General features: G+C 43.6%; 1 protein-coding gene across 1 annotated transcript in view; it reads left to right on the forward strand.

Moving 5' to 3' along the window:
- The window catches only part of PPP1R21 (protein phosphatase 1 regulatory subunit 21), a 200,592-nt gene that overhangs the window by 11,788 nt on the left and 169,852 nt on the right, over positions 1-18,952 (forward strand). Inside the window, exons 2-3 of the mRNA XM_030195830.1 lie at positions 12,062-12,130; positions 14,990-15,136. Of these exons, the coding sequence (XP_030051690.1) occupies positions 12,062-12,130; positions 14,990-15,136 (216 nt within the window). The remainder of the gene's footprint in view (positions 1-12,061; positions 12,131-14,989; positions 15,137-18,952) is intronic.

Genomic DNA, 18,952 nt, shown 5'->3' on the forward strand with positions numbered 1-18,952 from the left:
CCCTCGACACATGGTGCCTGGAGCTCTGGGGCATCAAAGGATTTGGCACCCGAGAACTATCTGCGCCGGTAGGATCGCTCTCTCTCCATACTGGAGGTGCTGATGCGCCTGTCGCCAAGCAGCCAAGATCCTGCGCCCGCATTGACCCCAGCAGTTCTGCAACCTGTGCCTCAACCGGCACCCCAGCTTTTCCTGGTGTTGGCCCTTACTAGCACCTTGCTCCCAGAGCTGCTGGATGGCCTTACGTACCAGTGTGCTTCGTTATCGGGGTGCTTGCTTCTTCCATACCTCCCGCTGCAACCCCGCATGGCCCTCAGCCTGCGGTGCGGCCTCCGACACTGCTTGCAACCCTGGTGTCGACTGGCACCCAAGCCAGTATTGCCTCGATGTTGGTGGAGGAAGCTTTGCCAGAGTCGAGACGTGAGCCAGTTTCTCAATGCCGCTCTCGAGGGCACAGTTCCTCGGCATCGAGGCAGGTTCGGTCTCTGCAATCCCATAGGGAGATACTGCCCGACACTGACAAGGAGCACTCATGGTATTCAGAGGAAGATCCTAGATACTTCTCCTCAGATGAGTCTTATGGGATTCCCTCTGAACCCTCACCTCCACTTGAAACAGAGAGACTTTCATTTCCATCTTTTGTTAAGGAAATGGTTAATGCCATTCCTTTTCCTTTGGAAGTGGAGGATGAGCCCAGGGCCAAGATGCTCGAGGTCGTGGACTACACATCTCCTCCTAAGAAGGCTGTGACTGCCCCCCTCCATAAGGTACTCAAGGAAGTCCTCGTCCAGAACTGGGGGCCCAAGAAGATTGACACCCAGTATTGGATCCACAGTGAACCTGATTTTGTTAGGCCTCAGTTACCTCAATTCCACGGTGGTGGAGTCCGCTCTCAAGAGAGCCAGGAGTACTAGGGACTATGCCTCGTCACCTCCAGACAGAGAAGCTAGAACCCTGGATTTTTTTGGCGCTATAGAAATGCTAAATAGTAGTAGTAGTAAGTTGTACCAGGCTTCAATGCTCATCTCCCGTATATAATCCTACCAGCTCTTCATGAGCATCTACTTGAGAAACTCGGTGCGACAGCTGTTGGACTTGGTGGATGTGCTCACTCTGGAGCAGGCCAAGCCTTTTTGCCAGCTAGTCAAGCAGCAGAAGGCATGTCTCTAGTTCTTGGCCAGGGGCACTTATGAACTTTTGATGTGACATCCAGGATCTCTGCTCAAGGTATAACAATGGTCAGACTCTCATGGCTGCGTGTTTCTGACTTGAAACATTCTGTTCAGCAGAGGTTGGCGGATGCCCCTTGCCGGGGGGATATCATTTTCAGAGAGAAGGTTGAGGAGGTTGCTGACCAAATCAATAAACACACTGATAATCATCTCTTCTCTGTCTCGCTGGGCATCTTCTGCATCTACCTCATCTTCTAGGAGGGTTTTTGGCAAGCCAAGGAGCGGTCCCTACTACTATTGAAGGCATAGGTACACTCCTTTGGCTTGTCAGCCTACTCAGGCTAGTCCCTAGTGCGCTCATTCACGTCAACAGCGTTCGTCTAATGCCCCTGCTGCTCCCCAATCAAAGCAAGGGACGAGCTTCAGAATGGCTCCAGCAGAGCTTAGCTGCAGTAAAAGTGTCCATCCCGGATGACTTACTGGTCGGGGGGAGGCTCAAATTATTTTCATCAAAGGTGGTCTTTTATAACCTCTGACCAGTGGGCTCTTCAAATAGTCCATCTCAGATACACCCTCAATTGGCATCTCAAACCTCCAAATTGTCCACCGAGAGCTTATTCATTCAACTCTCAGCACAGGCAGGTACTTGCAGAGGAATTCTCCACCCTTCTAAAGGCCCATGCGGTCGAACCTGTTCCACCAGGGGAAAGGGAGCAGGGATTCTAGGTACTTCCTTGTGCAAAAGAAAACAAGGGGGATGTGTCCCATCCTAGACTTAAGGGCCCTGAACAAATTTGTAGTCCGAGAAAAGTTCGGGATGGTTTCCCTGGCCACCCTTCTCCCAATGGTTCAGAAAAACGATAGTTATGTAATGCATTTACTCACTTCTGGTGGGCTGTAAGTATCAGGATGTATCTTCGATTTCGGCTGGGAATACATCATTACCAGTACTTTGTGTTGCCTTTTGGCCCAGGGTCTTCACCAAATGTCTAGCGGTAGTTGTAGCATTGCTACACAGACTGGGAGTCCACATGTTCCCGTGTCTTGATAATTGGCTGATGAAGAGCATCTCAGAGGATGGTGCTCGGGAGTCCATGCGGATGACTATTTGGGTGCTAGAGCTACTAGGGCTTGTTTTAAACTACCCCAAGTTCCATCTACACTTTGTCCAGCGATTGGAGTTTATAGGAGCCCTGCTCGACACACATTTGGTTCGAGCCTACCTCCCGAAGATGAGAGCAGACCATATTGTCTCACTGGCGTCCAAGGTTTGTGTCTCTCAGCAGGTCACAGCTCGGCAGATGTTGAGTATCAAAAGAAACTTTTTTGACAATTGTTAAACATCAAGTGGACATCATTGCCATACAATTTTCTATTTGTGCAATTGCCTTCACTACATCTTTATCTATTGGAATCAAAATAGTAGTATCATCTGCATAAATATAAGCTTTGTAACCAGCTGCTTCTAGCTGATAACCCATAAGAACATTGAAGAGGACTGAGAACAAAGGGCATCTTTGCAAATATTCTTCCTCCAGCTTCACTGAAGCCATAGCGGAGAGATTAAATTAATTCTTTGCTTCAGTCTTCACTGAGGAAGATTTGGGAGAGATACCTGTGCCAGAAATAGTATTCAGAGCTGACTAGTCGGAGAAACTGAATGAAATCTCTATAAACCTGGAGGATGTAATGGTGCAATTTGACAAATTAAAGAGTAGCAAATCTCATGGACCAGATGGTATTCATCCCTGAGTACTGATAGAATTGAAAAATGAACTTGCAAAACAATTAGTAATATGTAGTTTATCTTTGAAATCAAACATGGTTCCGGAAGATTGGAGGGTGGCCAATGTAACGCCGACTTTTAAAAAAGGTTCCAGAGGTGATCCAGGAAATTGCAGACCGGTGAGCCTGACGTCAGTTCCGAGCAAAATGGTAGAGACTATTGTAAAGAACAAAATTACAGATCATATTCAAACGCATGGCTGCGAAAAGCCAACATGGATTTAGTGAAAGGAAATCTTGCCTCACCAATCTATTACATTTCTTTGAAGGGGTGAACCAACATGTGGATAATGGTGAGCCGGTTGATATTGTGTATCTGGATTTTCAAAAGGCATTTGACAAGTACCTCATGAAAGACTCCAAAGGAAACTGGAAAGCCATGAGATAGGAGGTAGTGGCCTATTGTGGATTAAAAGCTGGTTAAAAGGTAGAAAACAGACAGTAGGGTTTAAATGGTCAGTATTCTTAATGGAGAAGGGTAGATAGTGGGGTTTCCCAGGGATCTGTGCTGGTACTACTGCTGTTTAACATATTTATAAATGATCTAGAGATGGGAGTAACTAGTGAGAGAATTAAATTTGCTGACGACATAAAGTATTCAAAGTGTTAAATCACAAGAGGACCTTATGAGACTGGGAGACTGGTCATCTAAATGGCAGATGACATTTAATGTGAGCAAGTGCAAAGTGATGATGTGGGAAAGAGGAACCCAAATAATAGTTATGTAATGCAAGGTTCCACATTAGGAGTCGCTGACCGGGAAAGGGATCTAAGTGTCATCATTGATGATACATTGAAACCCTCTGCTTAGTGTTCTGCAGCCACTAAGAAAGCAAATAGAATGTTGGGTATTAGTAGGAAAGGAATGGAAAACAAAAATGAGGACGTTATAATGCCTTTGTATCACTCCATGGTGCGACCACACCTCGAATAATGTGTTCAATTCCGGTCACCGCATCTCAAGAAAGATATAGAGGGGCATAATCGAAAGGGGCGCCCAGGTTTTCCTGAGGATGTCCTTGCAGGATGTCCCGGCAAAGGGGCAGGGAAACCCTTATTATCGAAACAAGATGGGCGTCCATCTTTCGTTTCAATAATACGGTCAGGGACGCCCAAATCTTGACATTTAGGTAGTCCCTAGAGATGGTCGTCCTTAGACTTGTTCGTTTCTGATTTTCAGCAATAATGGAAACTAAGGATGCCCATCTCAGAAACGACCAAATGCAAGCCCTTTGGTCATGGGAGGAGCCAGCATTCGTAGTGCACTGGTCCCCCTCACATGGCAGGACACCAACCGGGCACCCTAGGGGGCACTACAGTGGACTTCAGAAATTGCTTCCAGGTACATAGCTCCCTTACCTTGTTTGCTGAGCCCCCCCAAAACCCACTACCCCCCACTGTACACCACTACCATAGCCCTTACAGGTGAAGGGGGGCACCTAGATGTGGGTACAGTGGGTTTGTGGTGGGTTTTGGAGGGCTCTCATTTACCACCACAAGTGTAACAGGTAGTGGGGGGTATGGGCCTGGGTCTGCCTACCTGAAGTGCACTGCACCCACTAAAACTGCTCCAGGGACCTGCATACTGCTGTCATGGAGCTGGGTATGATATTTGAGGCTGGCATAGAGTCTGGCAAAAAATATTTTTAAAATGTTTTTTTTTGAGGGTGGGAGGGGGTTAGTGACCACTGGGGGAGTAAGAGGAGGTCATCCCCGATTCCCTCCGGTGTAGTGGCGTTGCTAGGTGGGGCGCAAGAGGAGCGGCCGCTCCCCCAATCAGATTTCAAACCAAAACAGCGCCTACCTTGCCTGCTACTAAGCTGCCACACAGCAGCATGGATTTTATTTTAAACGTTGCTGCACTTCTTCTCCCCTTTCTCTCATCGTACGAAAACGAGCATCCCTCTTCTTTCCTCTCCTCAAACACTCCCCGCCCCCGAGCCTAGCAGACTAACACCAGCGCTTTTGCTTTCTCTTCCCCCTCGGTTACTCAAACCCGCTTTCTCTAGCAGCCCCTCCCTGCTGCCATTTCCCAGCAGCGATCACAGGCTGCCTGAGTGAGCCGGAGTCTGATGTTTCCTTCTGCTCCGCCACTGCCCTTCTGACACAACTGTGGGACGTGGCAGAGGGAAGCATTCGGCACGGGCTCAGGCAGCCTGTTATCACTGCAGGGAAACAGCAGCAGGGAGGGGCTGCTAGAGAAAGCAGGTTTGAGGGATGGAAGGGGAGGAGAAGGTTAGATTGAGAACAGAAGACGGTATATCAGTCAAGGAAGTTGGCTAAAAACGGAAGACAGCCAGGGTGAGTGAGCCTGTCTAGCCCAGTATATGAAATAAAAATTCACTACAACAGCTTAAAAAAATTAATGTAGCTGGTAGAAACAGCAGTTAAAAACTCTGGGTGGAAGCAAGATGGCGTCGGGAGAGGATGTGTGCTCCTGAGCTCCCTACTCCAGCAAACGCCGACGAGTGAGATTCCTCCTGCCCCTAGAGAATAAGGGCAGGAGGAAGGGGAAAATCAGGCGACCAGTCTCCTCCACCCCCGAGGGTCCCGCTTACCGCCAGCAGACGCTGGAAGATTGTGGAGTTCGGAGGCAGGAACAACAAACACCCGCGTTGGTTGGATCCGAGGTTCACTCGGATCACAGCATTGAAGCGGCGTCATTGAGTCCGCCCCTGCTGGCCACTCCACGGCAACCCGGAAGCAAACCGAGGATGGAAGAACTGCTGAGGAGCTGAGCTTGATTGCAGCCGGAGGAGGGCCTGCTGATGTCTCAACCCCTGTAACATCGATGTTGGGAGGTGGAACGGTGAGTGATCCGATTCCTGCCACTAACATAGGGTTTGTTTCTTCGGGGGCTGGAGGACTGACAAAACCGGCTATAGTTACAATGGACAATCTGTGGGAGGCAATTCAGGGATTGAACTCCACCTTTTCCCAAGCTATAAAGACTTTTACCGAAGAAGTTTCTTCATTGAAACAAAGACAGGATTCAATAACAGCAAGAGTACATGAAAATGAAGGAAAGATTGTACTATTAAGTGGAGAGATTAAGGATTTACAGAGTCAAACAGGAACAATTATCAGAGACAGGGATATTCTAGTGAAAAAACTAGAATATCTTGATAACCAAGCCAGAAAGAATAACTTAAGATTTTTAAACTTTCCTCAAATTCCAGTACTGTCTCCAACTGATATGGTGAAAAAATATCTTAGAGAAATCTTGCTAATTCCAACAGAAGCTATTCCTCCTATTACTCGAGCTCATAGTATACATGGAATTAAATCCAGAGGCTTGGAACTTCAACCTGGACTCAACATAACTGATCTCTTGGAAAGTTCACTGGAAGTTGTTACTCATCGATCTACCTTATTAGTCTCATTTGCATTTGAATCCGATCGCAATAACATTTTCAGACTATATTTTAAACATTTGAATGACATGTTCTTGGGTGAAAAGATACAAATTTTTCCAGATCTAAATAAGGACACGCAGAAAAGACTAAAAGAATTTATGATGTTAAAACCTAGAGTGCTCGCACTAGGGGGCACCTACGTTTTAAAGTTCCCATGTAGGTGTCTTATATCTATTAATAATGTTAATTACCTTTTCTTAGACCCAAAGAAAATGTCAGAGTTTATAATGTCAAAGGAAAAGGATGTAGTTCCAACCTGAATTCGAACACAGATAACGCTGTGTATACTGCTAGCGGGTTGATTTTGTGTCCTTCTCTCTTTTTTTTTTTCATTTTTTATTCTTCTTTCTCTTTTTTTTCCAGATCTTGCTCCCCAAAATTCTGGTCAAATATAAAAAATTTAATTTCCTTTAATCCCAAATGGGAATTGTTTTTGTTAGTTCCTTATTGATTATTTTCTAATTCTGAGCATTTATATGATATGAATGTAAAATTATATAATGGAATAAATAAAAATTAAAAAAAAAACTCTGTATTTTTTTTCTAATTTTTCTTCACTGTTCTATACAATACAGATGAAATTGCAGTGAGGATATCATGTTTCTTGACAGTTTCATCTTAACTGTTGTAATCTGCCTTGGAAAGCCAGGTGTTATAAAATTGATGGAATATATTGAAATTAAATGGAAGTAAAATTAAACTCTCCTTTCATTGCGGCTCATGGAATCACATCTTCACTTCATGTTTTGTAGAAGGTTACATTTTAGATTCACAAATAACACAAAGAGGTGCTGGACTTGGGAAGGGGGGTTGGGGGAAGAAGAAGGTGCTGGACTCAGGATAGGGGTTGAGGGAAAAAGGAGCAGTGCTGGTCTCAAGGGAGGGCTAGAAAAAAAGTGAGAGTGGTGCTGGATTCAGGAGACAGCTGAGAGAGAAAGTGGTGCTGGACTCGCAGGGGGCTGAGGGATAAATAGAAAGTTGCTGGATTCAGGAGAGGCTGAGGGAATGAGAGGAGGAGTTGCTGGACTCGTTGGGGGCTGAGGGAACGAGAGGAAGAGTTGCTGGACTCATGGGGGGGGGGGGGCTGAGACCAGAAGGAGAGGTTCTAGACTCCAGGGGGTCTTAGGGAAGACGAGGGAAAGGTCCTGGACTCATTGGGGAGAATGGAGATGTGCTGAACCTATGGGGGGAGAGAAAGAGGGAGGGAAGGGGTCAGGTGCTAGATCTGCATGGGTAGGGGGATAGGAGAGATGCCAGACTACGGGTGAGGGGACCAGGGAGAAAGGAAGAAGATGGAAGGCCATAGGTGGATGGAGAGAGTAAGTAAGAGAAGGGGAGAGATGCTGGACTCACAGGAGATGCAGGTACACAAACCTTGATGCGGTGCTCCTTGGGTTGTGTAGGGGCTAAACCATGCTTAGCAAGCTTTTATTTTTACTGTGCAGTTTGCCACTTACACAGCCTGGAAAGGTGCATGGCACTTGGGTATGTGTAGCCACTTCTCATGGCACCAGGCTGGATTTCCTGAGCAGGCTCTCCTCTCTGAGCTGCTGCCCTGCTGAACACTGAAGCTTCACTTTGAGGTGTGGGAAAGGGAGAGAGAGAGGGGACAGGGAGCTGCTGGACCATAAGGGGGGAAAAGAAAGAGAGAGAGAGGACATGGAGTTGCTGCAGCCTAGGGGTGGAGGGAAAGGAAGAGAGGACAGAGAATTGCTGGACCATAAAGGTGGAGGGGTAGAGAGAGGGCAGAAAGTTGCTTGACCATAGGTGTAGAGGGGATAGGGAGTTACTGTCGGGGTGGAGGGAAAGGAAGAAGGGATAGGGAGTTGCTGGACCATAAGGAGGAAGGGGAGGGGGAGAAAGGGAATTACTGGACCATAGGGGTGGAAGAGAAGGGAGAGGGGACAGGGAAATGCTGGACCATATTGGTGGACAGAGAGCTGCTGGGCTACAAGGGTGTAAGAAGGGAGAGGGAGGGGGAGATACTTGGCATGGTGGAACCAAGTGGGAGAGACCATGGAGGATCTCAAGGAGAGGAGTGAGAGGAGGATAGTAAGTACAGAGGGAAGAACTGTACTAATGAGGAGTAGGTGAAAGAGAAGGGAATTAGGCCAAGGATGAAGTGACACAGGAGATTGAGGGGGGAGAGGAGGACATGGAAAGTTGATAGGTACTGGCAAGTGAAATATAGGTGGAGGACTGAAGAGCGAGAAGGTGAAATTTGAGGGGAGAGACAGAAAACAGAGAGAGAGAGAGGAAATATATCAGAGAGATATAGTGAGGGAATAGGAAACGATAAGAGTAACGTGGAGAAAGGACAAATGGACTGCACTTACTGGAAATAGAGTAGAAGACTTACAGGAAAACAGAAAAGAAGAAACTGGAAACAATATGCTTGGAAAAATAAAGTACCCAGGCAACAAAGGTAGAAAAAAAGTGTTTTATCTGAATTTATTTGGTGGAATACGTTAGTTTGGGGAAATGTGCATCATGGATGTCTTTGTATTTTTTTTTCAGTACAAGAGGAAACGCATTTCTGTTTTTATTTTTCCTATGTTGTGGTACATACTTAGTTTGACTTCTTCGGTTTCCCAGTTTCAGTTTTTGTCTTTATATTTCTAATTTGTGATCCCTAGTTCTGTATTTGGTGTGTGACCGAGGCGTAGTATTCTGTTGGCAAATAGTTTCTGTGTAGAATTCTGTAGCAGCTTCACTTGTTCTGTTGTACCAGTGGTAGGTTTGTTATGATTCTAGCGTCCTGTGTATTGTTTGTTGTGCTGCCTGTTGTTATTTAAATCATAGGAATAGTGCTACTGTTGTATGGTAGATTTTCTACATGTATGTTGTTAGGATTTCTTCAAGTTTTGTGTTATTTCACAATGTGCCTGGTAGTGGAAAAATGTATTTCGCTATTACTGAGATAATGCGATAATCATAATTTTTTTTGTATGATAACCTTCATGGAGAAAATGTGCTAATTACGATCTGCACCTGTTGTTGGGGGGGGGGGGGGGGAGATAGGGTTTTTCTAGATGCAGAACATGTTTACATTTAATATATAAGAACTGACATACTGTATCAGATCAAAGGTCCACGAGGGTCATTTATGTAATGTGTCATGGATGTGAGCATTGTCCATCAAGTATGTCCTCACTAAAAAAAAAAAAGGTTGAGAACCACTGGTGATGCTGGATTTGGTGGTGGTGGGGGGTAGAGAGAGAGTGATACTGGATTCTAACAAAAAAGAAAGATGGGGTGATGCTGGATGGGGAGGAAGAGTGAGAGATGCTGGATGGGGAAAGAGAGACAGGGCGATGGGTGAAAAGAGAGATAAATGGGGTGCTGGATGATGGGGAGACGAGCAAAAAAAATGTATTTAGTCCAATAAAAAGATATCACCTTATTTTCTGTTTTTTTTTTTTTGTATTAATGTCTAATAAAGTGATTGGAATATGTCAGTTTTTGAAATTTGCAGCTACTAACTTTGTTTTGCACATTACAGGGGGGACACATATTTCTACTTCTCTGGTGTTGCAGACTCTGGCTTCAGAATAATTTGTCTACATGTTTCTATTTTTAGGTTATGCTTACTTATTCTGCATTTGGTGAGGGTCTGTGTGTGAAAGAGGCCAGGTATTCTGTTAAGCACTGAATTTCTGTGTAGGATCAATCTGTACTAATCCAGCTTGCTTAGTTTTCTCAATAGATGTATTGAGTTCTAGTGCTGACTGCAATATTTACAGTGCTGTCTTTTCCTAGATAGACCCTTATGTGATTCCTGGAAATTTAGTGCTATTATGGTATGCTAGAGTTGCTCTATAGGTCCTGAGTAACTTTTGTAGGGTTTTGTATTCACAATATACCTGGTACTGGACTTTGGATTTGAATTTAGTTCATACCTCTCATCGTAGTAGCTGGAGGTGAGTTACATTTAGCTACAACAGGTATTTTCCTGCCTCTGGAGGCTTACAGTCTAAGTTTGTACAGGAGGTAATGGAACAGCAGTGGAATTTGAACCCTAGCTTCTCTGGTTCTCAGCTCACTTCTCTAACCATTAGATTCGTCTAATATAGATAATGCCTATTCTAAACATGTTTTGTAACTCTGCAGTAAACCTGGTGGCCATTTGGCACCAAATATGTGATAGCCAAATTATCTTATGGTTGCCAGTAACCACAGGATTTCTGTTACAGTGCTGCTGAACATCACTGTTCACATGGCCAACAGGAAGATGCTGGACTAGAGAGCTAGGACTGACTGGGAGCCAAGTTTTAAAAGTACCTGCATATATTTACAGAATACTGTAAATACTATTCTGTTTAATAATTAGTATTATTGTGGTACAGTATATGGATATTTTTGGTACATAATTCCCTGGAGTGTATTCAGTGTAAATACCTTCAGTAATACAGATACTAGGGGGAAATGACTAGTGCAGGTGCACCAGAGACACAGTGAAGGGGTCCTTCACTGCTGTGTTCAGAAGTGCCCTCACTGTCCCTTTGCTGTTGACATAGGTGCTACCTTCACCCTTTTGCCCACCCCACTCCACCTTAGCCTCCCCAAACAACTGAGTCACTGACCACACATATATGCCTATAAAGATTTTAACCCTTTCCTCTCTCCCGGCCCTTCAGCCTCGTACTGGGACCTATTTTACAAAAGTCTGCTCCCCCGATGTCAAAACCTGGCTATGCCTCTGCTCCGGTGGTCATCTGGTCAGTTCGGGCTTGGTCGTAAGAAAAAAAAGGACCAAGTAAAGTCGTCCAAGTGCTCGTCAGGGACTCCCCTTTTTTTTTTCCATTATGGGTCGAGGACGCCCAAGACCCGCCTTCGCTATGCTTCCGACACTCCCTCGGGAACTTTGGTCATTCCCACGATGGAAAGCAGTTGGGGATGGCCAAAATCGGCTTTTGATTATGCCGATTTGGGCGAACCTGGGAGGACGCCCATCTTCCGATTTGTGTCGAAAGATGGGCGTCCTTCTCTTTCGAAAATAAGCCTGATAGTGGAATTAGAAAAGGTACAGAGAGGGGTGTCAAAATTATGGAGGAAATGGGATAAGTTCCCTAAGGAATTGGCTAAAGCATCTGGGGCTCTTCAACTTGGAGAAAAGGCGGCTGAGGGGAGATATGATAGAGGTTTATAAAATAATGAGTGAAGTGGTACGGGTAGACATGAATTGCTTGTTTACTCTTTCCAAAAATACTAGGACTAGGGGGCACGCAATGAAGCTACAAAGTAGTAAATTTAAAAGAAATCGAAGAAAATATTTATTCACTCAATGTATAATTAAACTCTGGAATTCATTGCCAGGGAATGTGGTAAAAGCAGTTAGGTTTGGATAAATTCCTAGAAGAAAGTTCATAAGCCCATTAAGATGGACTTGGATAAAATCCACTTCTTATTTCTAGGATAAGCATCATAAGATCTATTTTACTGTTTTTTGGGATCTTGCCAGGTACTTGTAACCTGGATTGGCCACTGTTGGAAACAGGATACTGGGCTTGATGGATTTTTGGTTTGTCTCGCAGTATGGCAACATTTATGTTCTTAAATATTTGTGTGTATGATTGTAAAATAATAAATGCATTTATGAACACATGTGCTTTTAAAATTGCCTACTAAAAGTACATTTTGCTAAATATTAATATAAAATTACTCCTCATGATGTATTCTCTTTTTCAGCTTCGAGCCCAGAACCAAGTGCTAAAAAAGGCTGTTGTAGACGAACAAGCAAATTCTACAGCTTTAAAGGTAGTTGCTGCTAGTCTCTTTGGTTTTTTTTTTTTTTTAAAACTTTCTGTAACTGACTCTTAGACTGGCAGTTAAATTGGTTTATCCAGAAGCCCCCATTGCAAACACATTATTTTTAAAGCTGCATCCTTGGCTTCTGGTTATATAATAGCTCTGTTATGATTCTCTTCACTGGAGAATAGCACTCCAATAAAACTTAATTGGAGACTGTGGGTCTCTGTGGGTTGGAAAGAATAATAAAAAGTCGCTTAAACCAAATTATTTATTACACTTCTCAAGAGCCATTTTATTGATGAATAATATTGAGGAGAGGGAAGGAACCTTGTGGGGTCCCATAGGACAAAAGTGTTAGCTGAATGTTGGCCTTGTAGTTTTCATTTTTCGTTTCATTTATTTGTTTTTATATCCTGCATTTACCAAAACATTTTTGGTTCAATGTGACTAACATAATACCAAAGCGAAACAAAAGTGGTTTACCTGATAACAAAGTAAAACAGTAACAACATGTGCGACTTACTTTGCAAAGAATGTAGGCAATGCGACCTGCGAAATGACAGAGTGAAAAATATAAACATATGTAACGTACATTGTAACAAAAAAAAGTAACAATCAATGGAACTATTTTGTTGTAACATTAGGCTAACAATTACAGAACAGTTAATGATGGCATATGAACTAACAGGCCCATCTGTTCTGTCTAGCTGCCTCCTCTAGGTAGGTGAGCGTACCAACTTTTCCCATATTTTTGATAAAGTTTCCTAATCTTTATTCATATTTAATATATTTATACAATTTAAAGTAAATTACAAGATATCTCTTGCTGCAGGAATACAGATCATAATCTACTTAGGGGCCTTTTTACGAAGGGCCCCTAAAAGGGAAGTACCATCGAGTTACCGCAGCAGCAGCCTGGTGGTAGTTCCCGCCCTCTGCACCCACCATTTCTGGCGCTGCAAAAATATTTCAGTTTTTGTAGCACCAGTGTGTACCAGGTGGTAATCGGGCAGTGCCATTCGCTGCCCGGTTAGTGCGGAAGCCTTTACCACCACCACCTCAATGGGTGGTGGTAAGTGCTCCCCCCCCCCCCCCCCCCACACACACACAAAATGGCTGGGCAAATGGTTCATTTGTTACACGGCCATTTCTTTAAGAAATGGGAAACCTACCTTTTACACACTGTGGTAAAAGGGGACCTTGGCATACGTCAAAAACACATTCAGGCGCCCTTTTTGCCACAGCTTTGTAAAAAGGACCCCATAATAAGCAACAACAAACTTAAATCATGAAATACAGTACATTTTAAAATTCCGTTGTAGTTCTTGCTTCAGCTCCTTTGCTGATATTTTAGGCCTTGTCAAGTCCCATGCTTAATAGAACGTCCAAGTGTTCTCCTGTCTTTTTCCATCAAATTTAATCCAAAGTCCAAACAGCCACCAAAACTGAGTCTGTTTCCCAAAAACATCTGCCCATCCCAGGTTTGTTCATTGTAAGGTTATAACCATGGCCATTCTGCATAGGCTACTTTAGGTTTTTTGGTTTTTTTTTAGGTCTGATGCACAGGTTATCAAGAACCTATTCTTGGCCAACAATACCATATTTTTTCTACCTAGCTTTTTGTTATCTGCAGACCTTATTTGATGGCCTGACCCCCAGCAGTAGTACTACAAGATTACCACCAGAGGTCACAGGCTCCATTTTGGACCTGGGACTCTGAAGAGCAGAAAAACTTCATTGTTTTTATTCCCAATAGATGCCAAGGACTGATAAGAGCAGGTTGGGGGGGGGGGGGGGGGGGGCGCGTGGAATCGGTGTTGAGGAAAATGATTGGGGTATAAATCATCAATATATATAAATGGCGAGTGTCGTACTCACTCGCAAATGCGCAGTACAGACCCTCTCTGCCCCGCCCCCATGTCAATACGTGATGACGAGGACGGAACAGAGAGGGTCTCTACTGCGCATTTGCGAGGGACACCGCCGTCGCTAACGCTCCCCCCACCCGGAGTCGCCGACACCCACCTTCCACCCAGTCGGGCCCTCGCTCCGCTATTGAAACAGCGAGGGCACGCAGCACACAGCTCTGCTGAGCTGCCGTTGGCCTTCCTTCTTCTTCTCTGCCTGTGTCCCGCCCTCGACGACGTTGCGTCACACGAGGGCGGGACACAGGCAGAGAAGAAGGAAGGCCACGGCAGCTCAGCAGTAGAGCTGTGTGCTGCGTGCCCTCGCTGTTTCAATAGCGGAGCGAGGGCCCAACCTGGTGGAAGGTGGGTGGCGACGGCTCCGGGGGGGGGGGGGGACGAACTCGGAGTGGCAGCGGCGAACTCGGGGGTGGGGGTGCCTTTCAACCCCCCCCCCCTCCTATACTAGCCCGTTTTTACGGGCTGAACGGCTAGTAGAGAACAAGAGCAGTGATTTCAGAAAGCTGCTCCCATGCACATGTGGGGTATAGGAGCACATTTATTTTCCCCCATGTGCAGCTTTCTAAAATTGCTACTCCCACTAGATGTGGTAAGACATGGGCGTGCAGTCCTGCAGCTTTTTCTGCATATTTTACAAGAGGGCGCTTAATCTGACAGTCTTTGTAAAATACAGGGGGAATTGAGATGTCCAGGTAGAACATGCACAATTCCTACCTCCACTTCCTTTCTAACTTTGGTTCCACATTCTCTTCTATTCCTTTAGCAAATGCCATTAACTAATTCAAGGTGTGTGTTAATTAACACTAATAGGGAAAATAGAAGAGGGATGTCTTGATGTCCTGTTCCTCAGAATAAAAATATTTATTTGGGTTTTGTTGAGTGGATGTCATCTTTTTTGACAAGCAGATATTGGGAAAGGATGCACTTTTTCTTCATCCAGGAACAGATGAAAATGAAGGACCAGTCTCTGAGGAAACTTCAGCAAGAAATGGACAGCCTGACATTCCGAAATCAGCAACTTGCGAAGAGGGTGGAGTTACTACAGGAGGAGCTTGCAGCCACAGAAGTGCGTGGCAAAAAGAATAAGGTAGGTACACATACATACATACATACACACACAACCAGACCTGGGTCAGGCACTCATTTGGGTAACATTGGATGGCGCTGAGACAGAATAGCTCTCCCAGAGCTTAGAACTGTTGTGAACTTCTGAGCAGGCACTGTCCTTTCTGTATACAGTGATCTCCTGAATCCCCTTAATTTTGTTTTTTCTGCTCTGCCAAAGAGATGTGAAACAATCTCTACAAAAATCTTTGGGAGTTTTTTTTTTCGCTTTCTTTATCTTATGATGTTGCATTTCATACTCTATTCAGAATTTTTCCTTTGTGGTTTATTTCATTAGAAAAAAAAAATCGAACCCGGGGAACGTGGCACAGACAAGTCCAGTTTTCACAGCTGGTAAACTTATTTGAAGAGTGCCTCAGTTTCACAAAATTATTCAGTACATCCAGATTGCCTAGCAGAGGATGCACTGGCCATAGACAGGATTTGGCCTCTCTTCTACATTTAGCCATCGATCCCTCTAATCATACGTTTTAAATGGAAAAGGTTTTTGTTTTGGTATTTCACATGTGATCAAGAGCACTTTCAGTGTTCTTCAAATACCATACTGAAGTACCTATACCATTTTTGTCACCTGGGTTTGCAGATATTCTCATCAGTACATCTTGAATCACTTTAGCTTGTCACATACTCATAAACAGAGCCCTGGCCTCTTTCTCCCATTTTAAGATTTATAAAGAGACTTCTTCATGTGATTCCACCATTACAGAAGACTCGGATTCATGGGATCTGCATTTTGTCTTCACGTGTCTGGTGAAATTGCCATTTGAAATTTCATCTCTCAAAAATCTAACTTTGAAAGTATTTCCCCCCCCCCCCCCCCCCCCCCCATTAGTGGTTAATTCAGCTAGAAGAATTAGTAAAATTCAAGCTTTTTGAACCTTACACTCTCTCTTTTTCATAATAAAGTAGCCCTTTGTTCTCCATCCTAAATTTTATATGAAAAAGTAGTCGCACCTTGTAATGTGAATCAGAAAATAAAATGACCTATGTTTTACCCTAAACTAAACCATACAAGCATCCATGGGAGAATTCTCTCCGCACTGTAAATGGGCTATATTAAAAGGACAGAATCCATCAAAGTCCATGCTGCTGTTCGTTTCCTTTTATCCCCAACCCCAGCTAGGAATTCCAGTGGCCAAGTGTACATTAGCAAATTGGCTATCATCCTCTGTTCAGATTGTTATGAGCAAACTAATAGCTCTCTAATCTACAATTAAGCCTCATAAAAGACAAATCTCTGCTTCTATCACAGTTCTCTAAAAGCCTGCTTCATTTGGAAAGTATGTGCAAAGCAACTACTTGCTCTTCGTGTCATACTTTTTCCTTTACACTACTTCTGGACCAGTGTTCAGTCATACAGTGCTTTTGATCCAGTAGTACTAATAAATCTGTCTTTATGATCTATTATTCTATTCAAAATTTACATAATTATTTAACTGGATCACTCCTCAGCATCAGACAAACTATGTATATTGAAACACACCTCCCAATTTGGTTATGTTATACATTCATATACTCAACTTTATGAAGGGTCTTACACAGTGGTTATACCCTCAAACATTATTGAATACTATGCCCTCCTCCCTCCCCACTAATCCCAATCCCACTCTCCCGCAAAGTCATCACAGCAGGGTCTTAAACGATGTCGAAATTAATAAACATAATGAACTCTTCACAATTGATGTGACGAATACTCACATCAGTCAACTCAACCCTGTTATCCATAACTATTCTCACTAATCCCCCCTCCTCCATTACCTTTACCCCCTCCCACCCTAATAACCACCTATGGATCAGTAATTTAAAATATAACTTCTCCCTTTATGCGGTAAGGTGCTCCAAAGTGGCTCCCATCTCTCCCTAAACCGGACCCCAAGACAAACTAAGTATAAAACTGGAGCAATCCTAAGTTTGGGAGACCTCCCACCTGTGTGGCTGATTCAGTAGTACATGTTGGCAGACAGAGCAGTGTTTCTTAAGTGTAACAGGTGTTCTCCCACCTTCCTAAGGGTTGCATTACTACTTGAGCTGTGGATGTGTGTGCAGGAAGGGCTGTGCATCCTCAGAACCTTTTTCATTAGGTCTGACCTATGGGAGAGCTGTGTGCCTGATTAATTTGGCTCTCTGTGAAGAATGAAATCAAAATAGGAATAGATATATATTTTATCTGATATTGCTTTATTTACTAAAACATTTCTAACTAGTTCATATGGGATTTCCCCCCCCCCCCCCCCCCCAGGTATATCTTATTCATATATCGATTATTCTCCACAATACAATGATTAATACATCAAACATCTTATAAGTATCTCAGATTTTCAACTGGTTCAACCTACATAATCTATATCTATATCTTTATCATGATGGTATTGAGTAGTGTCAGATATTCAAAAGTCCATGTGGTCAATGAATGATGTTAGTCCCGTAGTACCGTATCAGTTTACTCCATAGTAGTTCTTATTCAGCCAAATACATCGACTGGATAATCAAATCAATTCAAAAGTGGTATCCACAAATATCCTTTCAACAATCTGTGTATAAGCTGCAAGAATTTTCTTATACACAGATTGTTGAAAGGATATTTGTGGATACCACTTTTGAATTGATTTGATCATCCAGTTGATGTATTTGGCTGAATAAGAACTACTATGGAGTAAACTGATACGGTACTACGGGACTAACATCATTCAATGACCACATGGACTTTTGAATATCTGACACTACTCAATACCATCATGATAAAGATATAGATTATGTAGGTTGAATCAGTTGAAAATTTGGAGATAGTTATAAGATGTTTGATGTATTAATCATTGTATTGTGGAGAATAATCAATATATGAATAAGATATACCTGGGGGGGGGGGAAGATCCCATATGAGCTAGTTAGAAATGTTAAAGTAAATAAAGCAATGTCAGATAAAGTTAATCTCTGTGAAGAATGCCTATTACAAGTAAGTATCTTTGCTTTCTTATCAGTGTGTTCATTATATGAAAACAAAACTGTGTATGCTTTTAGTGGGTGATTGGAAGTTGCTTAAACTTAATCATAGATGAAATATTTGAGAATAAATGAAAATATAAATAAACCCTTTCAAAGCCATTTTTGAGTGCTGCTATTGCACAAAAGATCTCTTGACCTCTGCCCAGCAAAGATAGTGCAATGAGTGAACATAGGCCTCATTGAATGGGCCACTAAAATTAACTCCTCTCTTGTGGAAGGGCAGCTGCTGTCAACACTAAAAAGCTGTGATGCACCCCCTACTGGAAAAAGAGCTCCCTTGACCAGGACAAGCACGAAAATTACTGACCAGTCTCTAACATTCCTTTCTTGGCAAAACTTATAGAACACATACAGTCTGCATTCAGTTCAATGATTGGCTAAGGCTAGACCCATGTCAATCTGACTTCATATCTGGGTATGGAACAGAAACAGTTCTTGTGTCCCTTCTTGATGATCTGCACAGAAACCGTGACAGAGGATCTGCCTCGTTACTAGTGTTGCTGGATTTCTCAGCAGCCTTCGACACTGGATCATAATATTATGTTTACAAGAACCTTTAACTTTCCATCACCATCGCCTCAAGAACGAGGCACCTTCCCTGCACTTGGTTCACCTGGAATGCACTTAGACGACTGACTTGGGCATTGAGCTGCAGGGCTGTCTACTCTCTGATCTCACCCACATTTGGCGCCTGACGGAGCATGTACCACATTGGGAGTTTTCAATACAAGATTAACCTGTGACTTTACTATTCTCCCCCTTGAGTTTTTGTCTT

Source organism: Microcaecilia unicolor, chromosome 3, assembly GCF_901765095.1.
Source record: "Microcaecilia unicolor chromosome 3, aMicUni1.1, whole genome shotgun sequence".
NCBI classification, from domain to species: Eukaryota; Metazoa; Chordata; class Amphibia; order Gymnophiona; family Siphonopidae; genus Microcaecilia; species Microcaecilia unicolor.